Genomic DNA, 21,244 nt, shown 5'->3' with positions numbered 1-21,244 from the left:
AAGAGTGCCCTGTTGATTACACTGTGTCATGCTGGTTCATTTATTGTAGATGTCATAATTTTCGCATCTGTCATCTGTCAAAATTACAACAGCACCTACTCCAAACAAGCCAGCATGACACACAGTGTAACCCAATATCTAATAAGAACAAATTCTCCATTGTGTATAAAATATTGTTGTCATGTGGATCACATCATGCTAGATAATAAATGTGACTTATGAAAATGGGCAGAGCCTTAAATGAGTTATTTAGTATATAAACAGCAGCTTTGGTGTTAAAATGTCTTTCTTCAATATTTGATAGCTGCAAGACACAACACACTGAAAACGTTTATAAAACTCAATGTCAAAACTCTCCTTTGTACAAAAGTTGGTCAGCATTTTCAGGTAAATATTCTTCTTGATATTGTAATGTACAGGATGTCAAATTGTTATCTTTCTTTCTATATTTCGATCCATTAAAAAAAAAGAATCAGTCATGGTACAGCATTGTTCACTGCCCCACTTGGAAAAACACAGAGAGAAGTCTCATTCTGATATTTTGGATCTCAGACTGTCAGACCTGTGAGATAGTTGACATTTGGCGTTCATTTCGGCCGCGTGTCTGAAATCTGTGCTCGAGAGCTCAAGTGACAACAATGAGCAGGAGGGCCTGCACACACCAATAACAGCTTCTAGAACAGACAAACCCAGTATTAACACACAATTCACAAAAAACTAAAGCCAACTGCAAGCACTGGGTAGCGACAAATACAGGACGAGACGTTAAATGTTATAGTGTGACAACCGCAATTACTATTAAAGCAATAGTTCATTAAACAATCTCCAATGATATGAAATTTCACTTGATAAATTTATAAATCACCACTATCTCAAGGTGATAATGACCAGACAGTCTGCACACAACCTTAAATAACAAAGCACCATTTGATGGCACAAAATCGTTACCATTATAGTTGCCAACAAGGAAGAAGTTTGCAATTCTAGTTTAAATTAGCAGCTGAATTTTTATGTAGAAAATTAACTTTGATTCATAAAATTTACCACTTAATACATTAACAATAATAATAAAAAATGAATCACTGAATATCAGCCACACTTGCAATTCAAAATAAATGCAGTGGAATCAGGGCACAGTGCAGTTTCATGGACTTGCAATACCAAGTATCGTGGACCCTCATCCAAGTGGTTTACACATCCAAAAGTTCCACCACAAAATTGCTCATCGCTTAAAGTTAGTCCAGGAGCTCGCTGTTAACATGCACACCTGGGTAAACTCCCATGCTCTCCTCAGGACTCGAGATAGACACGACTCTTAAACAGAGCCCGTGATGACTGGTGACTGTTTTCGCACTCCAGTTCCGCTCGCCGCCAGACCCAGGCGCTGGAATGTCAACACTATGCCCACTGCAGTACACTAAGCATCGACCGACTACTCACGATGCTCCATACGCTATCTTCCCTCTGTCAATGTCCCCAACCACATCTCCATCACTGCCCCGACCGAGTCTCCTTTGCTGCCCCTGACCTTGTGAGCCACAGCCATCCTAAATAGATGGTGCTAGCCAACCATGACACCACAAAGCATGACAGAGAAACTATCCTGCTAAGAGCATCACAAGAAGTCACAGCTCAATAACATTATTTTACTAGTTAGGTAATAATAATTATTAGACAGAAAATATTTACCTGGAAAAGAATAAAAAGTAAACTGCAATTTATGAAATGAGTATTTGAACCATTATTTCTAATTGTGAATGTGATACAAAACCTTGTTGGTTTTATTTTATTTCTATCTGCAATGGTCTCTCGTTATTGATGTGCAAATGACATCATGTTGTGATGAGAAAGTTTGCCAGTGCACATGACTTGCTGGTGTAGGCACTTTTTCACACACACAGGACAATGAATGTAGTATGTATTTTCATTTTTTTACTGCATGTCTAATTCAGTGTTCCATTCAGAAACATCATGTTCATATTACATTATTTTTCTCCATGATTAAAAACTTATTTTATTGTTGACAAATATGTCTTTCTCTATTCATCTGTACTCACCAAGCCATCTTATGGTGTGTGGTGGACGGTACTATGTGTACCACTGTCACAGCCTCTTCCCTGTACCAGTCACGAATAGTTCACAGGAAGATTGCTGGTAAGGCTTTGTGTGGGCTCAATGCTTCTAATTCATGCTCATGATCTTCTCACGAGATATACATAGAAGGAAGCTATATACACTGAAGAGCCAAAGAAACTGGTACACCTGCATAATATCGTGTAGGACCCCTGTGAGCACGCGGAAGTGCCGCAACACGATGTGGCATGAACTCGACTAATGTCTGAAGAAGGGATGGAGGGAATTTACATCATAAATCCTGCAGGGCTGTCCATAAATCTGTAAGGGTACGAGGGTGTGGTGATCTCTTCTGAACAGCACGTTGCAAGGCATCCCAGATATGCCCAATAATGAGGATATTGAAAGGGTAATGCAGTATGTAAAGGGGGACGAAAATCTAATAGTCATGGGCGACTGGAATGCAGTTGTAGGGGAAGGAGTAGAAGAAAAGGTTACAGGAGAATATGGACTTGGGACGAGGAATGAAAGAGGAGAAAGACTAATTGAGTTCTGTAACAAGTTTCAGCTAGTAATAGTGAATACCCTGTTCAAGAATCACAAGAGGAGGAGGTATACCTGAAAAAGGCCGGGAGATACGGGAAGATTTCAATTAGATTACATCATGGTCAGACAGAGATTCCAAAATCAGATACTGGATTGTAAGGCATACCCAGGAGCAGATATAGACTCAGATCACAATATAGTAGTGATGAAGAGTAGGCTGAAGTTCAAGACATTAGTCAGGAAGAATCAATATGCAAAGAAGTGGGATACGGAAGTACTAAGGAATGACGAGATACGTTTGAAGTTCTCTAACGCTATAGATACAGCAATAAGAAAAAGTGCAGTAAGCAGTACAGTTGAAGAGGAATGGACATCTCTAAAAAGGGCCATCACAGAAGTTGGGAAGGAAAACATAGGTACAAAGAAGGTAGCTGCGAAGAAACCATGGGTAACAGAAGAAATACTTCAGTTGATTGATGAAAGGAGGAAGTACAAACATGTTCCGGGAAAATCAGGAATACAGAAATTTAAGTCGCTGAGGAATGAAATAAATAGGAAGTGCAGGGAAGCTAAGACAAAATGGCTGCAGGAAAAATGTGAAGACATCGAAAAAGATATGATTGTGGGAAGGACAGACTCAGCATACAGGAAAGTCAAAACAACCTTTGGTGACATTAAAAGCAAAAGTGGTAACATTAAGAGGGCAACGGGAATTCCACTGTTAAACGCAGAGGAGAGAGCAGATAGGTGGAAAGAATACATTGAAAGCCTCTATGAGGGTGAAGATTGGTCTGATGTGATAGAAGGAGTCGATTTAGAAGAGATAGGGGATCCAGTATTAGAATCGGAATTTAAAAGAGCTTTGGAGGACTTACAGTCAAATAAGGCAGAAGGGATAGATAATATTCCATCAGAATTTCTAAAATCAGTGGGGGAAGTGACAACAAAACGACTATTCACGTTGGTGTGTAGAATATATGAGTCTGGCGACATACCATCTGACTTTCGGAAAAGCATCATCCACACAATTCCGAAGATGGCAAGAGCTGACAAGTGCGATAATTATTGCACAATCAGCTTAACAGCTCATGCATCGAAGCAGCTTACAAGAATAATATACAGAAGAATGGAAAAGAAAATTGAGAATGCGCTAGGTGATGATCAGTTTGGCTTTAGGAAAAGTAAAGGGACGAGAGAGGCAATATGACGTTACGGCTAATAATGGAAGCAAGGCTAAAGAAAAATCAAGACACTTTCATAGGATTTGTCGACCTGGAAAAAGTGTTTGACAATATATAATGGCGCAAGCTGTTAGAGATTCTGAAAAAAGTAGGGGTAAGCTATAGGGAGAGACGGGTCATATACAATATGTACAACAACCAAGAGGGAATAATAAGAGTGGACGATCCAGAATGAAGAGCTCATATTAAGAAGGGTGTAAGACAAGGCTGTAGCCTTTCGCCCCTACTCTTCAATCTGTACATCGAGGAAGCAATGATGGAAATAAAAGAAAGGTTCAGGAGTGGAATTAAAATACAAGGTGAAAGGATATCAACAATATGATTCGCTGATGAAATTGCTATCCTGAGTGAAAGTGAAGAAGAATTAAATGATATGCTGAATGGAATGAACAGTCTAATGAGTACACAGTATGGTTTGAGAGTAAATCGGAGAAAGACGAAGGTAATGAGAAGTAGCAGAAATGAGAACAGCGAGAAACTTAACATCAGGATTGATGGTCACGAAGTCAATGAAGTTAAGGAATTCTGCTACCTAGGCAGTAAAATAACCAATGACGGACGGAGCAAGGAGGACATCAAAAGCAGACTCGCTATGGCAAAAAAGGCATTTCTGGCCAAGAGAAGTCTACTAATATCAAATACCGGCCTTAATTTGAGGAAGAAATTTCTGAGGATGTACTTCTGGAGTACAGCATTGTATGGTAGTGAAACATGGACTGTGGGAAAACCGGAACAGAAGAGAATTGAAGCATTTGAGATGTGGTGCTATAGACGAATGTTGAAAATTAGGTGGACTGATAAGGTAAGGAATGAGGAGGTTCTACGTGGAATCGGAGAGGAAAGGAATATGTGGAAAACACTGATAAGGAGAAGGGACAGTATGATAGGACATCTGCTAAGACATGAGGGAATGACTTCCATGGTACTAGAGGGAGCAGTAGAGGGCAAAAACTGTAGAGGAATACAGAGATTGGAATACGTCAAGCAAATAATTGAGGACGTAGGTTGCAGGTGCTACTCTGAGATGAAGAGGTTAGCACAGGAAAGGTATTCGTGGTGGGCCACATCAAACCAGTCAGCAGACTGATTACCAAAAGAAAAAAAAAAAAAAAAAGTTCATGTCCTGGGATTTTGGTGGCCAGTAGAAGTGTTTAAACTCGGAAGAGTGTCCCGGGGGCCACTCTGTAACAATTCTGGGAGTATTTGGTATTGCATTGTCCTGCTGGAATTGGTCAAGTCCATCAGAATGCACAGTGGACATGAATAGATGCAGGTGATCAGATAAGATGCTTACGTACGTGTCACCTGTTAGTCATATCTAGATGTACCAAGGGTCCCATATCACTCCAACTGCCCATGCCCCACATGATTAGAGAGCCTTCACCAACTTGAACTGTCCCCTGCTGACATGCCAGGTCCATGGATTCATGTGGTTGTCTCCATACCTGTACATGTCCAAAATACTCGATACAAGATGAAATGAGACTTGTCTCACCAGGCAGCATGTTTCCAGTCATCAACAGTCCAATGTCATTGTTGACGGGCCCAGGTGAAGCATAAAGCTTTGTGTTGTGCAGTCATCAAGGGTACACAAGTGGGCTTTCAGCTCCGAAAGCCCATATCAATGTTTCTTTGAATGGTTCACATGCTGACACTTGTTGATGGCCCAGCATTGAAATTTGCAGCAGTTTGCAGAATGGTTGCACTTCTGTCATGTTGAATGATTCTCTTCAGTTGTCATTGGTCCCATTCTTGCAGGATCTTTTTCCAGCTGCAGCGATGTCAGAGATTTGATGTTTTAATGGATTCCTGATATTCATGGTACACTCGTGATACAGTCATCTGGGAAAATTCCCACTTCTTTGCTACCTCAGAGATGCTGTGTCTCATCGCTCATGCACCGATTGTAACAGCACATTCAAACTCACTTAAATCTTGATAACCTGCCTTTGTAGCAGCAGTAACTGATCTAACAACTACATCAAGACACTTGTCTTAAATAGGCATTGCCAACTGCAGCACTGTATTCTGCCTGTTTACATATCCCTATATTTGAATATGCATACCTATATGGTAAATACATGGTATATACATATTATATACATGGTATATACTGGGACTGAAGACCACAACAACAACATACCTGTACCAGTTTCTTTGGCACTTCAGTGTATTTGTTGACTCTTCTGGGAATGTATGATCTTGGAACATTAACAATAAGTCTCACTGTGATGCAGAACGTCTCTCTTACAGTGTCTGACACTGGAGTTGGTTGACACTTTAGTGTTTACTAAATGACCCTGTAACAAAATGGATTGCTCTTCTTTGGAACATCTCTATTTCCTCTGTCAGTCCTATCTGGTATGGATCCCATACTGATGAGCAATATTCAAGTATTCGTCTCTCTCTCTCTCTCTCTCTCTCTCTCTCTCTCTCTCTCTCTCTCTCTCTGTGTGTGTGTGTGTGTGTGTGTGTGTGTGTGTGTGTGTGTGTGTGTGTGTGTTGAAGACCAGCTGCTTAGAAGAATATCGGGTCTAGGAAACCAATCATTTATGCCATTATTTAAAGTATTTCTGGCATATATGTAATTGATGCATCTTCAAGAGTAACACATACTAAGAAAAGACCAAGCTTCAAGATTTAATTATAATGGAAAGTAAATTATTCTTCCAAAAACAGGTTCTCGGTGAGTTGTTGAGCAATTTCTTCCTTGTGAGCTTCCAAAATTTCTGCTTACTCAATGAACATGATGTGTTTATAGCAGAATTACAGTAAACTGTGAAACCTAACAAATAAGTGCCTGAAATTACATCAATGCAATTGTATTCACTCAGGCAATTGCGACTGCATCTTTTACATTTACTAATGTTTCTTTCGACATAATTCTAGAAATTGACAACAGAAGGCATCATCAGTTAGTGGACAGGTAACGAGATGTCCGTACATTGTTCTCATACACCGTAAGTCAAGTTTTCGTGTGGTTTATGCTCGTGCTTTGAGAAATCACGGCCAGACCTATACTCGGGTATGGTCTTTTTAACACAAAGTTGTGGCCTGAGCCATGCTTGGGCTTGACCTGCATAGTGTTAGAGTGTGACACTGATGGCACCCATCACCAAATTATAATAAAACAACAAGAGCATGTGTGGCAAAACCTTCATCCTTTATGGATGTGCTCCTGAACACAAATCTTTAATTCTAGAATTTAATGAAAAGTTGTGTAATTTTCAAGTTTCTGTTCACATTGTATTATTACACATGATAACCGAACCACTGGCATCTATCTATCACACAAACTTTTAATTTTGTTTTTAAAATGTGTAGAGGCTGTCTTGATATAGCATTGCTCTGAAGTTTTAATGTATTGTTCATTGTTTCAGCGCTTCAATTCCAACATTCTGCAGAAACAATATCATTCTTCATCGAAGCCTCAGCAGTACTGCTGTTGTGCAATTGGTTCTCGAGATCGATCGTTATCAGTATGGCTTACAGCACTCAAACGACCTCTTGTTGTGTTGCACGAGTTGTTTACTAATTCTGTGCTTGATCTGTCATGGAGCTGTACAGGTCTGCAGTTGATGGCTTGTTCATGGGATGGAACTGTTGCTTTTGTAGAGTTCTCAGAAGATGAACTTGGGAAACCACTTACAATGGAAGAGAAGGTGTGTTTAATTAATATTATTTGTAATTCATTTTAATTACTGAAAGATAATGTTGACTCCTTCATTGATGGAATTATGTTTTATTCATGAATTGTTATTTCTTTAGTGTGAAAAGCTAACATGGATTACTGGATTACTTTCACAACTTTCCTGGGGGGGGGGGGGGGGGGGCGGGAGGGGGGGGGGGGACAAACAAAGATGATGTATCTTACCAAACGAAAGCGTTGGCATGTTGACAGACACACAAACAAACACACAAAAACACACACAAAAACACACACACACACACACACACACACACACACACACACACACACACACACACACAATTCAAGCTTCCGCAACCAACAGGTGCTTCATCAGGAAAGAGGGAAAGACAAAAGGATGTGGGTTTTAAGGGAGAGGGTAAGGAGTCATTCCAATCCTGGGAGCAGAAAGACTTACCTTAGGGGGCAAAAAGGAAGGTATACAGTCGCGCACACACACACACACACACACACACATATCCATCTGCACATACACAGACACAAGCAGACATTTGTAAAGGCAAGAGTTTGGGCAGAGATGTCAGTCGAGGGGGAAGTACAGAGTACATTTGCCTCTGTGTTTGTGTGTTTATCAACATGCCAACGCTTTCGTTTGGTAAGTTACATCATCTTTGTTTTTAGATATATTTTTCCCACGTGGAATAAATGTGACTGTTCAGATAGAAGTTATACTAAAAATTTTCTGATCATTGGTCTGGCACTAAACAGAAGTAGCATTTCATAGGGATCCTTTTATGTTCCACACTTAAAGTTCTTTATCCACTTTTTAAAAGTCTTCTTTTGCATGTTTATAATAAACTGTACTGGCAACAGTATTTGAAGACTAAATGGAGCATTTTATTTTATTTGTCTGAAAACAAACAAAATAGACTGAGTTGTTAGATATGCTGATAAAATGAATCCCATCTTCTGTCGTGTATTTTTTATACATCACTCCAAAACTCACAAACCTTGTCTCCTCTTCTTTTTTTTTGCCATGACAAAGAAATTACTTTAACATTTTGTGTTTGCCAGCCCTGTTGCTGTTTTTGTGAATGATAAATGAATGTTTCCTTTCTCTGAAATTGTAGTGAGAGACTCCCTACCAATTCAAAAGAAAGTTAAAAACATACCTCATCAGTCACTTTTTCTACAAATTATGTAAATACCCAGATTTAGATATTTAAGAATTCTGTTAGCTAGATGGCCAGTAGCAGTGTGGGTTTATATAGGAAGCTGTATAGTAATAATATACTATAAATAGGACTTGTTTTTAAAGATTTATACATATTCTTGAAAACTACCATTGTAATCAAGTAAATAGTATGCTATTAATGGCAGACAAACAGCAGCTGTATGATGAAACTAACGAGGCAGCATTATTTTTCAAAGAAACAGCTTTATTACTAATTATCTTGATTAAATTTAGATGGCGTTAGTGTGAATAGCATTAAGTAGTGTAGTGATAGTTTATTGTTGAAAAGTTTGTCATATCTTTCTCATATGTTACGTGTATACCTTGACTTGTTCCACATCATTGGAGGTACCCCTTCTTGATAGTATCTACTGAATATGACAATGAATTTGCATATCGCTATAATTTGTGTATTTTTAATAACTTTTTTCTTTTTGTTTCACTTATGGTTTACATAATTGGTAGCACCACAGCATGTAAGCAAATAATTTATTCTGCTTTAATTTTTATGTCTTCCTGATCCTTATCCTGTAGATTGTGTTATCATCATCAGCTGTAGTTTATCAACAGGCAGGTTTTCATTCATTCAAGATTAGGTTTGCTCATGCTATTTTATATATTTCTCTATCCCCCATTTTGTTTCAGTTGTTAAATAATACACAACTGCCCTGTTTTATACTGTCATGAATAAAGTTTTCTTGAAAGGTAATGGAATTGCTCCAAATGTGGAACATCTACATGACTTTTCTGCAATTCACACTTAGTGTGGCAAACCACCTTCAGACATCCTGTACTGTTCACCCTCAAACAGCACATATGGAAAATGAACACTTAAATCTTTTGGTATGAGCTCTGATTTTTTAAATTTTATTACAACAATCACTTCTTTCTTGTAAGTGGCAATAAAATATTTTAACATTCAGAGGAGGAAGTTGGAGGCTGAAATTTTGTGAAAATATCTTGCCACAGTGAAAAATGCCGTTGTTTTAACCCTTTCGTGGCTACAAGGGCCAAGTGTCCTGGCTACTTGGCCGGCTGATAAGAGGAAATGCAGCATTCGCCTGGCCGGTAGACTGCGGACTCAGCCCTGTGGTCGCTGTAGGCTATGGCCACTGTTGGCATCCCACACATTCTGGTGCATACAGAACCGCTGTACTGTCTCAGTGGTCATAGTTTCTGATGACCATGAAAGAGAGCTTGGAACTAAGTAACACTTTCTGTTATATGTTTATTATGGGCTGATAAACAGTTGGTTTAGAAAAATGATAGGAATGTTTTTAATAATAATTCCTATAACTTGAGGCTTATTCCATCGATATGTGTGCCTACAACATATTAAAATTTCCTTAACATCGAATGAATGTGTTCCAAGATATATAGTGTTAAAGTGAGTAGCGTGTAGTGAAAACGCCCAAATATTGGACAGTTCTTGCTACTATCTTAATTAAAAAATAATTACAGGAATTTAAAACCAAATTATGGCACATATCCGGACTCTGAGTTAAACAAAGGATATATCTGGATAATTCATTTTTCGATAGGCCCATGGCTTGGTTTGTAACTAAAGCCTAAAGTCGATTCTCCACAATAAGATTGGTTGGTTTAAGGGGGGAGGGGGGCGGGGCAGATAGTAAATGCCTACCTTCTTCTTGCTCAATGTTTCCTTTTTCAGCTCGTCATGTTCAGTACAGTTTCCTTTAATGGTTTCCCATTCTCATTTTTGATGCAGGCTTTGACTGCCACTGGCTGAATTAAAAACCCTTTTTATTTACTTTTTTAAATTTTTTGATTTTAATTTATTACTTTCCTTTGCTTGAAATGTACACAGTTACTAAAACATACTAATATATCATTAGTGTGTGATATTTTTCAAAACATGGCACCATGCAGAGAACCACATCACACTTTTTGCATCTTATGTGTGTAATTTTTCATTGTGAATGAGCAGTACATACTACACAGTGTGTCCGGGGAATCTCCTTTTTCTCTGTTGCTTCTAGGAACCCTGAATAATGTCCCTCTTTATTCTGCAGTTGGAAAGGGATTTCTTCTTTGGTTGTTCATAGGATTGCACTTTTACAAGTTTGACTATGAAATTCATTAAGCAACTGACGGATTGTTTCCAAGTGGTATTTCACTAGTGGTATCTTCCGTTACTTTTGCATTTCAAAAAATACTTTTTGCATTAAACACACACAAGTCAGTCATATGAAAGAATACTTTTTTGTACCACTTCATTGTCTTTCGGATGAACTGTTCAGAAGACAACAGCATGTCTGTCTTACCAACTGCACCCATTGACTTATTATAGCTGACAACACAGGTAGGTTTCAATTTGTTTTTGCCCACTCTATGGTCTTTTTTCTCTATCTCCACAAACTCTGGTCAATTTATGGCAGAAGGCATCCAGACTTCTCTCTTGTCCATCCATTTTAGTGTCATTAATGTTCCACAGGACTAGGACTGTATTTCTCCGTTTTTCAAACTGTCTGGCAACGGTGGTAGATGTTTCCTGTTTTTGCATGTCGTTCCAGTGGTGTTTGTACATTTATCATGGAGCCACAGGAATAATTCAAGGCTCAAATACCAATTGTCTAAATAAATGGTATGACCTTTGTTGGGGTATGGCTATAACAAACTCACAACAACATCGCCTGATTTTCCCCAGTCAGCATTTCTAGATTCTATTTCTGAGGCAGCACCAGTGTAGACAATATAATCCAAAATATAATTGATTTGTACGTTACAAAGGACAAAAATTTTAATGTCAAAATGGTTCCTTTGAAAAGTAGTAGACTTTCATCAATCACTAGGTTTTCAAAGGGTACTAATGCCTGGCAGAATTTAGTTTTTGTGTGATCTACAATGAGACATATTTTTACAAGAATGTCTTGGAGGTGTGGTGGAATTGTCACTGAAGTGCGATAAAGGCAGGATCAACTTGTACCAGTCCCTGGCCATTATGTTAGAGAATATTGGTGTTTGAAGCAGAGAATATGTCGACCAATGTCCATTCGCTTCTAACTTTTTACTTCTAGGCATAAACAGAGAACATGGTAGGAAGCAATAAAATTAAGCTGGCTCTGCGTGCTTCCAGCATGCAAATTTCCTGGGTACTGTTTTCATTTTTCCAGTAATAAATTTATGATAATTATTGATCTGTGTACAGATAGCAGAAACGAATTCCATGGACATGAAGTACAAAAATATCTAAATGACTTGCTGACTCTTTGAAGTCTGCTTTTAATGCACTAAATGTGTTCACAAAATGGCGTCGTTTCATCACTGGATGATTCTCCGTCCAGTCATACTTTCTTTTTTCTGATGAAGTTTCACTTACTTCATCTTCTTTTCTGTCTTCAGAGGTAGAATTTTCTATTCTTGATGTCGAGGATTCAGCAGTACATTGACACGCATCCAACTCTTCATTGGAAGAAAGTTCCGCAGTATCACTACAATCTTTGTCACTACTATTCATAAGAATATCCATAATTTCCTTGTCTGATAAATTGTGTCCCATGATGGTGCGAATAAATTGAAGTGTTGTGGACAGATGAAGTTGCATGAGAAAACATCGTTTTAGCCATCATCATTTGTTAAGTGGCACTCCCCTGCCATTTTGTATGCATTGTGCCATAGTTTTAACTGCCCGCCATTTCATGATGGAACGCCCATTTTTTAACCATTTATGTTCCCACTTGGGTTTGCCATATGAGTTATCGACTGTTTTAGCAAATGACGTGCAGGCTGTCGAGCACATTTTACTTTTTATGTGTCAAACGAATATGTCGAAGGCCATTTAATTTGTAATTTAGGACCTCCGTTTCCGCCAGTAGCCGTCTGGAGTTACCGCCCGCTGAGTGTACATCTAGGCCAATAGCAATGACTTTTCTACCTGCTGGACATACATGTATGCCCATAGTCACGAAAGGGTTAATGACTGCCACCACAACTCACTTATCGTATCTGTGATACTCCTTCCCCTCTTGCCGGGTAATACAGAATGAGCTACACTTCTGTGAACTTTTTCAGTGTCCTCCATCACTCCTATTCAGTAAGGATTCAATACTGAAAATCAGTACTCTAGCAGAGGACAGAGAAGTGTAGGTAAACAGTCTTTTTAGCAGACCTGTTGCATCTGCTAAGTGTTCCACCTATAAAATGCAGTGTTTGGTTTGCCTTCCCCACAACATTACCTATGTGATCATTTCAATTTAAGTTCTTCGTAATTGTAATTCTTAGGTACTTAGTTAAATTTACAGCCCTTAAAGTTGTATTATTTATCATGTAACTGGAGTATAATGGATTTCTTTTTGTACACATGTGGATGACCTCATGGTTTTCCTTATTCAGGGACATTTTTTCATTTTTTCACCAAACAGATATCATGTCTTAAGTCATATTGCAGTGGGTTTGACTTTTGATGATTTCACTGATTCTTTGACACACAGTTTATATCAGATAATTATTATTTAATTACTGTTCTACAACTAGCTGCATAAATATTTTAAGAAAGTCATTGTTTGTTTTCTTTCCCTGGAAACTGTGAAACTTCAGCTAGCTTTCCTTCTAATAATACTGTCTTAAAAAGGTTGCTAGGAAAGTCTGTCACTATAACTCCATTTAAATTACATTTTGTTTCCTTCTTTTCTTTTCTTTTGTTTTCACGGTGTCTTCATCTTGTGAAATCATTAGAATCGACTGTTATTAACAAAGTGTAGGGATGATAAGGTTTTCACCAAAATTGGAATAATAAGAATATAGTGTAAAGCAGATAACAGCACATCTTGTTTAGGCCTCTACAAAGACCTATTATTATTATGCTCTTAGGTGACAATGAAGGATGAAATAATGGTATCTACGTATGTTTTGCCTTCTTATTAAGCTTTAGAGTAGTAATATATTCTGTTGCCAAGGTCTTATAACAAGCTCCTAGTAGATATAAAGTAATAAACTGGAAACCCTTAAAAAAGTCATTGCTGCTTTTCTGCTAGAATCATGACAAAAGAACAGAGTTTACTTTAAATAAACTTTTATTCTTACACCACCTATGTAATTGTTATTTACTGGAAATTATTAATGCAGCCATATAAACTCTAAGCAAGTTGGTTGGTTGGTAGACAATGGCAACGTAGTAAAAATGAATCATAATGTTGTTGTTGTTGTTGTTGTGGTCTTCAGTCATGAGACTGGTTTGATGCAGCTCTCCATGCTACTCTATCCTGTGCAAGCTTCTTCATCTCCCAGTACCTACTGCAACCTACATCCTTCTGAATCTGCTTAGTGTATTGATCTCTTGGTCTCCCTCTACGATTTTTACCCTCCATGCTGCCCTCCAATGCTAAATTTGTGATCCCTTGATGCCTCAAAACATGTCCTACCAACCGGTCCCTTCTTCTTGTCAAGTTGTGCCACAAACTTCTCTTCTCCCCAATCCTATTCAATACCTCCTCATTAGTTATGTGATCTACCCACCTTATCTTCAGCATTCTTCTGTAGCACAACATTTCGAAAGCTTCCATTCTCGTCTTGTCCAAACTGGTTATCGTCCATGTTTCACTTCCATACATGGCTACACTCCATACAAATACTTTCAGAAATGACTTCCTGACACTTAAATCTATACTTGATGTTAACAAATTTCTCTTCTTCAGAAACGATTTTACCTGTGATAATATATAATGTGTATCCTCTCCGAAGCTCAAAATTTTGTTCATGATTGTCTTTGTTGCTCACATCTGTCTTCACACTATCATCAGATATTTCTCATAGTTTCATAACATTGCCTGGCATGCTATGACCAGTGATGTATATGATTTAATAAACTCAACACCAGGAAAAGAGAGAATGTAGTTTGTGGATACTGTACATAAGTTCGATATTTCTGTGTCTTCAGCAATGTGTAACTACCTCCTTGAGATGAGACTTCTCATCTAGAAAAATAGTACTACTTGCTAGTTTACTAATATAATGCATATATCCATATCCAGTGGTCACGAGCCCTGAAGACCACACGCTGCCTGCACAAAGTGCCTGTGTCCCTTTCTGTTGTGCATGGTTTCTCCAGGTGTCTTTAATCCCTAGGGCTGCCAGACCCAAATGTCAGTACTAATGGCAGAATTGTAAATGACATAGACAAATGAAACCAATGAAAGCAAAGTTGAGAAGAAGCTGGTTTAAACACATTGTTCAAGACATGGTGACAATAGCTTTCTGGGAAACCTACTTATGTAAAGCTGCTCTGCATTTCATAATGTCACTTGGCTGTCACTGACTTTTGATATGAAATTGTAGTGGATAGTAAATTTGATAGCACCATTTGTATCAAAACAAAACATATCTCGCATAGTACCTGAAGTTAGTGGTGCACCAATTGAAGATCATGTAGATTAAATAGTTTGGTTATGTGAATTACATTAATATGAATGCACATAGCTGAAGATTGAGAAATCTGTAGGAGGCTTTTATGCAGTAGTGGATACCAAATGTGTGATGATGATGCTGTTTTGTAACTAACCTAACCAACAAACATTTAATCTACAGATAATCAGTGTTATTCAATCGTAAAAATAACTTACGTGTTTCTTTCACTGCACCATCATCGCAAGACTATTTTCTAAGCTAATTAGAAATTGATTTGGAGCAAAATAAAGAAGGTTAAGGCAAGTGCTCATGAGAATCCTGGACCAGCATCAGTTCTCAGCTTTTGTTATTGCATTAGCACAATGCCCTGTGTGCCTCGAAGTGATGAATTTCCTTGCATCCTTTCCGTTTCTTTCCCCATTCTGTGTTTCGTATCAATGTAAGCATCAGCCATGTCATCATGAGTGATGTCTGATCTGTCTGACAGGTTGTAATGTTGTGTGTGTCTCACTGCTTTTTTAAACTAATTTGTGCCTAATTTTATTCCGAGAACTCAGTAATGTATATAAATACCGTAAATGTAAATGTGATTAAAAAAGTACTTGAAGTTAAGTGAAGCGCAGCTGAACAGCAAGAAATTCTTTAGTGCGCAATCCCCACAACGATAGTAGTTGTGAATCTTTGAGTATGGACTCTAAAAAACAAAAATAAGATTTATTAAAAATAAAAAATAAAAAAAAATAAAAAAAGACAGACTGTTAATCTGTATCTTGTGGAAAGAGGACATGTTGCTATGCCGTCACTCAGACCGTATTGTTACATTTAATGAAAATTGATATTTTAGTGATAAAACCGAGTAAAGTATGTGTAAGAGTTGCCAAACATTTATGTATACAAATTTTTCCTGGAAGTGAAGAATAGAAATATCTTGTTTTTGGAAGAGGAGGTAAACTTCATTGTCATTGCTGTCTATCAACCAACAGAATTGTAGGTGTATGAAGTTCACTAAAATACAGGAAAAGAAATGCATTCTCTATAGTTTTCATTCAATAAGTAACAATCTCTCAGAATTTCTGAATTACAGTAATTGGATTATATTCTTGTACAATAGTATTGTGCTGAACTCCACTGACCAATTCTGATGTAGCAGGACATGTAGTTTGAAGGGAGTTTGTGTGATAAGCAATCTCTTTTTCTCACAAAAAGCGGATTGCTGTTTGATCTTATTTACTTACAACAGTGGTCCCTTAGGTATGAAAAGCTATGAAAATTTAGGCTCAAAGCTATCCACAGTATGGCCAAGTAACTAACAGAGTTGTATTTTAAACCTTAAAGAGCAGTAGCTTCCTCCAAATTGTAATACGTCACCAACTGGTGCAGAAGCTGATCATTCAAGGAGGCAGCAACCAAAATTCAGATACCAGTTACGGCTTAAAGTAAAATCTCAATCAAAAATCAGTCTCTCTCTCTCTCTCTCTCTCTCTCTCTCTCTCTCTCTCTCTCTCTCTCTCTCTCTCTCTCTCCAAACACATATATAAAAATTCATATTATTAAAAAAAAGTAGGTCTGACAGAATGTACACATCTCAAATATATCAAACAAGACTGAAGCTTGTGCACATCACAGAATTCAAATAAAAAATAGTAAGTGTGTATATCCATGCATAGTGTGTCACTCATTTCAGTTTAATTCATGTATGCCAAGGAAATGCAGGCGTTCATCTTAAAGCATGTGCCATTCCAGGTTTCATAGCATTTCTGTGATAGCCTCCTGTGAGTCAAGCTGACCTGTAACCATTTTCACTACCCTTCTTCATATTTGCTCAATGTCCTCTGTTAGTCATATGTGGTATGTGTCACACACACTCTAGCAATATTCTAGGTTGGGGTCACACAAGTGTTTTTCATGCTGTCTCCTCTGTAGAGTGATTGCATTTTCCTACAGTGAACCAAAATCTGCTGTCTATTTTACTTTCAGCAGAACCAGTGTGATCATTCCATTTCATATCCCCACAAATTTTTACACCGAGGTGTTTGTATGAAATGACTGACTGTAATTGTCAGTCATTGGTATTGTAACCATAGGAACCACATTTTCTCATTTTGTAAAGTGTACACTTTTACATACCCGTCATTTAAAGCAAGGTTCCAATCTTTGCACCACTTTGACATGACGGAATACTAATGCAACCCTTTCCAGATATTGCTGCATCATCTGCAAAATGACTGACGCTATTATTAATGTCGTCTATAATGTCATGTGTATACAACAGTAACAATAAAGAGCCCCAACACAGTTACCTGTGGCCTGCCTGAAGTTACTTCTACATCTGTTGATGATTATACATACTATAAATACCAGTTATCCCCACAGCCCAAGTGTTTAAAGAGACAGTCTCCCATGTATAAAAGAGCTTCAGATGTCTGACTTTACAAATGAGTTTGTGTGTTAAATATTTTACACTAAGTGTGTAAACCTTTATGTTTGAAGACTCAAAACCCCAATTACTTACGAGGACTATTCAGAAAGATGAAGAAGAAGAAGAAGAAGAAGAAGAAGAAGAAGATGTATATACATTTTATTATATACATGTGAAAGAGCGACTGACATACTACTTTTCCACATAGTCACCAAACACATTGAGGCACTTATCATAGTGGTGGACAAGCTTTGAAAAACCTTTGTTGTAAAATTCTGCCACCTGAGACTTCAGCCAGTGAGTCAGCCTGCCTGGAGTTCTGCATCATCATCAAAGCACTGCGTTGCAAGCCATTTCTTCATATTGGGAAACAAGTGGAAGTCGCTTGGTGCAGGATCGGGGATATAGGGCAGATGAGGGAAAATTTCCCATTTGAATGAATTAGGAGTTCTTTAGTGCGGTTTGCCATGTGAGGTTGGGCATTGTCAAGCAAAAACAAAATTTTGGACATAAGCTTTCCTCGGCATTTGTTTTGAACTGCTCTTCTAAGGCCGTGCAAAGTTTGACAGTACTGGGCAGAATTTATGGTTGCTCCATGTTCGAGAAAATCAATAAGAAGCACACCCTGCCTATCCCAAAACACTGTCACCAACAGCTTTCTTACCAACAAGGTTTGCAAACATTTTCTTTTTTTCTGGTAGGACCTTGTGACCCCCACTCCATGGACTGTAATTTTGTCTCACAATTGACGTGTTTCACCCAAGTCTGGTTATGATTGGTTATGATTTGATCCAATAATGAATCACCACGTTTGTGTTTTGATTTGATCCAATAATGAATCACCATGTTTGTGGCAGGCCTCCAGAAATGTCAACGTTGCCTCCATTTGCTGTTCTTTATTGTGCTCTGTAAGCATTTTGGGCACCCACCATGCACAAAATTTGTGGTAGCCTAGCTTTCGAGTGACAATTTCAAACAATAATTTCAATGAAACTTGTGGAAAAGAAAGTGAAAGCTCCACTATCGTGAAGCGACAATTTTCATAAATCGTTTCATCAGCTTTAGCGACAAGATTGTCAGTCACAATGCTCAGGTGTTCACTCTTCTCTTCATCATGAACATTGGTTTAGCCATTTTAAAACCGAATGCACCATTCCTGGACAAAACATTCACTCGTTACATTGTTTCCGTATACTTCGCACAGTTCACGATAAATTTCTATAAGTTTTAGGTTTTTTGCCAATTAAAACTGTGTTGCAGACCGCAGCTCACAACTGGCAGAATTTTCGAAATGCAGCGCACATTTCAAATTCAAATATCAAAAAATCCAGACGTGCAGAGACGTTCCCACTGTCACGGATGGATGCTAACTGAGCTGCCGAGCTCACACATATACCAAAATATACGTGATTGGTGCGTGCCTAGCGGCGTCAGATGGAAATGTTCCCTACTTTCTGAATGGCCCTCATAGAATGTATTAGTTTCACCTTAGTGACCCATAGATTGGTGAAAAATTCCAAACCAAAATCGATTCATTTTAGATTCTGGCAGTTTTAAAATATCACATCTCTGGAACTGTGTCATACAATGACACAATTTTGCAGGTACATTCAGTGACGTATGTGGATACTGTCTCTAAAACATGTTGCAAATAATCTAGAAATGCAGTTGTAATACATTAAAATGAGATACCTGATGCTGAAGTTTTACTTCATGAATCACGAAAACGTAGTAAGCATTAAAAAGTTTTCCTTGCATTATTTCTGCATCTACATCTACATCTATACTCTGTAAACCAACATGAGGTTCATGTGAGAGGATACATCCCATTGTAGTAGTTATAAGGGTTTCTTCCTGTTCCATTCACATATGCAGCATGGAAAGAATGATTGTTTGAATGCTTCTGTATGTGCAGTAATTATTCTGATCTTACATTCATGATTAGTATGTGAGCGATATGTAGGGGGCTGTAGTACATACCTGGAGCAATCATTTGATTTTCTCAGTATAGTTTACATATATCTTAAAGAGTCTTCCAGCTTAGTTTCTTCAGTATTTTTGTGACTGTCTTCCAAGGATTATAAAATCTTTGACCATTCATGCTGCCCTACTCCATATTTGTTCAATATTCCCTGTTAGTCCTATCTGCTATGGGTCCCGTACGCTTGTACACTTAAGCAATATTCTAGAATGGGTCACACAAGTGACTTGTAAGCAATCTCCAGTGTAGATTGATAGCACTTCCCCAGTATTCTACCTGTAAACCAAAGTCTACCACCTGCTGTACTTACAACTGAACCTATGTGATCATTCAATTTCATATCCCTAAAAAGTGTTACACCCAGGTATTTGTATGAGTTGGCCAATTCCAGCAGTAACTCATTGATATTTTACTAACTCATTGATATTATCCTGATAGGTAAGGACGGGAAAATATATTTTTGTAAAATCCACATCTGTGTTTTGCAAAATTCGCATATAGTTTTGTTGAAATTCGCATATATTTTCTTTGTTTGTAAATTATTAGACACACAAATTTATAAGATTGTCATACTACACGAGTGAAGACTGACAAATTACTAGTTCTTTGAAATTGAACTTTTTGATGGGAGTGTTTGCTTTTGCAAAAAACTTCAAGACCTTTTTCTTCCAAAATGGCACTTCTTTTCTTCATTTGGCTGCATTTATGCTTTCAAAACTGGTTGTTCTGTTGAAAAGCAGCAGCACTTTCCCTCTAGTTAAATGAATGTGTCTCCAATGTAAGATGTTTCTGAACATTACTTGTCTTTTCTCACCCAATTTGAAGATTAAAAAACCTGCAGACTACTAAATTCAACCTTTCATGGGCATTCACAGCCATGTGACCCATGCTTGACAACACTACAGATAGAGCTGACAAGGCATTTAGCATAGAAGTAGAATTGAATGTACGGCAACTCAATTTTAATGTTAGGAGAAAAACTGCAGAAAAAAAAGCACTGTTAGAAAACTTTACAGATTTTGTGTTCCAGTCACTATAGCGCAGAGAGATGGTGCTATAGGCTATAGTCACAGATGGCTGCGAACATAAACAGACTAGTATTTTGACCACCACAGAGGAAGGAGCAGTGCGCAGAAACAAACTCTGCCTCCATTTCGCTGAGCAGAAGCTTACACAAGAACTGACATATTGTCACAGGGGATCACTGACCTCTTCTGGTTTTGTAAAGGTCATAATCTGGATTAGCCGCTTCAAAAGAAGAAAATGAGCAATGCACAACACAAAGCATTCAGGCACAGCTACTGCACAATGGCTTGATGAAGTTAGCAGATTACTGTTAAAGATGTAGTTAAGGCCCAACCTCAAGCGATATTATATGCAAATACAACTCAAACCATCTGCCACCTAATTTCCCACGTTAAAACTGTCCCCGTTATACTATCTTTTAAGCTTTAGCTAACAAACAAACAGGCACGTTTCCTTCTTATAAAATGCTAGGTCTCATGGCTGAGTACTGTGTTGCATTATGTGCCGTGTAACTTAAACAGTCCATTTAACCACCTACATTGGCATGGCTCCAGATCATTGAGCACACTGATACATCGTTGGGTTTGTACACTTCATTTTCCATGTAGGTTCTTGTGCACGTTATCATTCTTAACTGGGCTTTGCCAGATGATGTACAATGCCAGTAACTGCTTATGTTTTGATATTCGATGCAGAAAATAAAGCTATTTCA

General features: G+C 38.1%; 1 protein-coding gene across 1 annotated transcript in view; it reads left to right on the top strand.

Annotated features, from left to right (window-relative positions):
• LOC124771034 (protein HIRA-like) overlaps nucleotides 1–21,244 on the top strand; it is a gene marked incomplete at its 5' end in the record, with an annotated part of 86,603 nt that overhangs the window by 41,168 nt on the left and 24,191 nt on the right. Inside the window, one exon of the mRNA XM_047249274.1 lies at nucleotides 7,241–7,522. Within this exon, the coding sequence (XP_047105230.1) occupies nucleotides 7,241–7,522 (282 nt within the window). The remainder of the gene's footprint in view (nucleotides 1–7,240; nucleotides 7,523–21,244) is intronic.

The sequence above is a fragment of the Schistocerca piceifrons genome, unplaced genomic scaffold (assembly GCF_021461385.2).
Source record: "Schistocerca piceifrons isolate TAMUIC-IGC-003096 unplaced genomic scaffold, iqSchPice1.1 HiC_scaffold_866, whole genome shotgun sequence".
Classification (NCBI taxonomy): domain Eukaryota; kingdom Metazoa; phylum Arthropoda; class Insecta; order Orthoptera; family Acrididae; genus Schistocerca; species Schistocerca piceifrons.
Note: the sequence above shows the minus strand (reverse complement) of the source record. Positions and strands in the feature narration are given on the sequence as shown.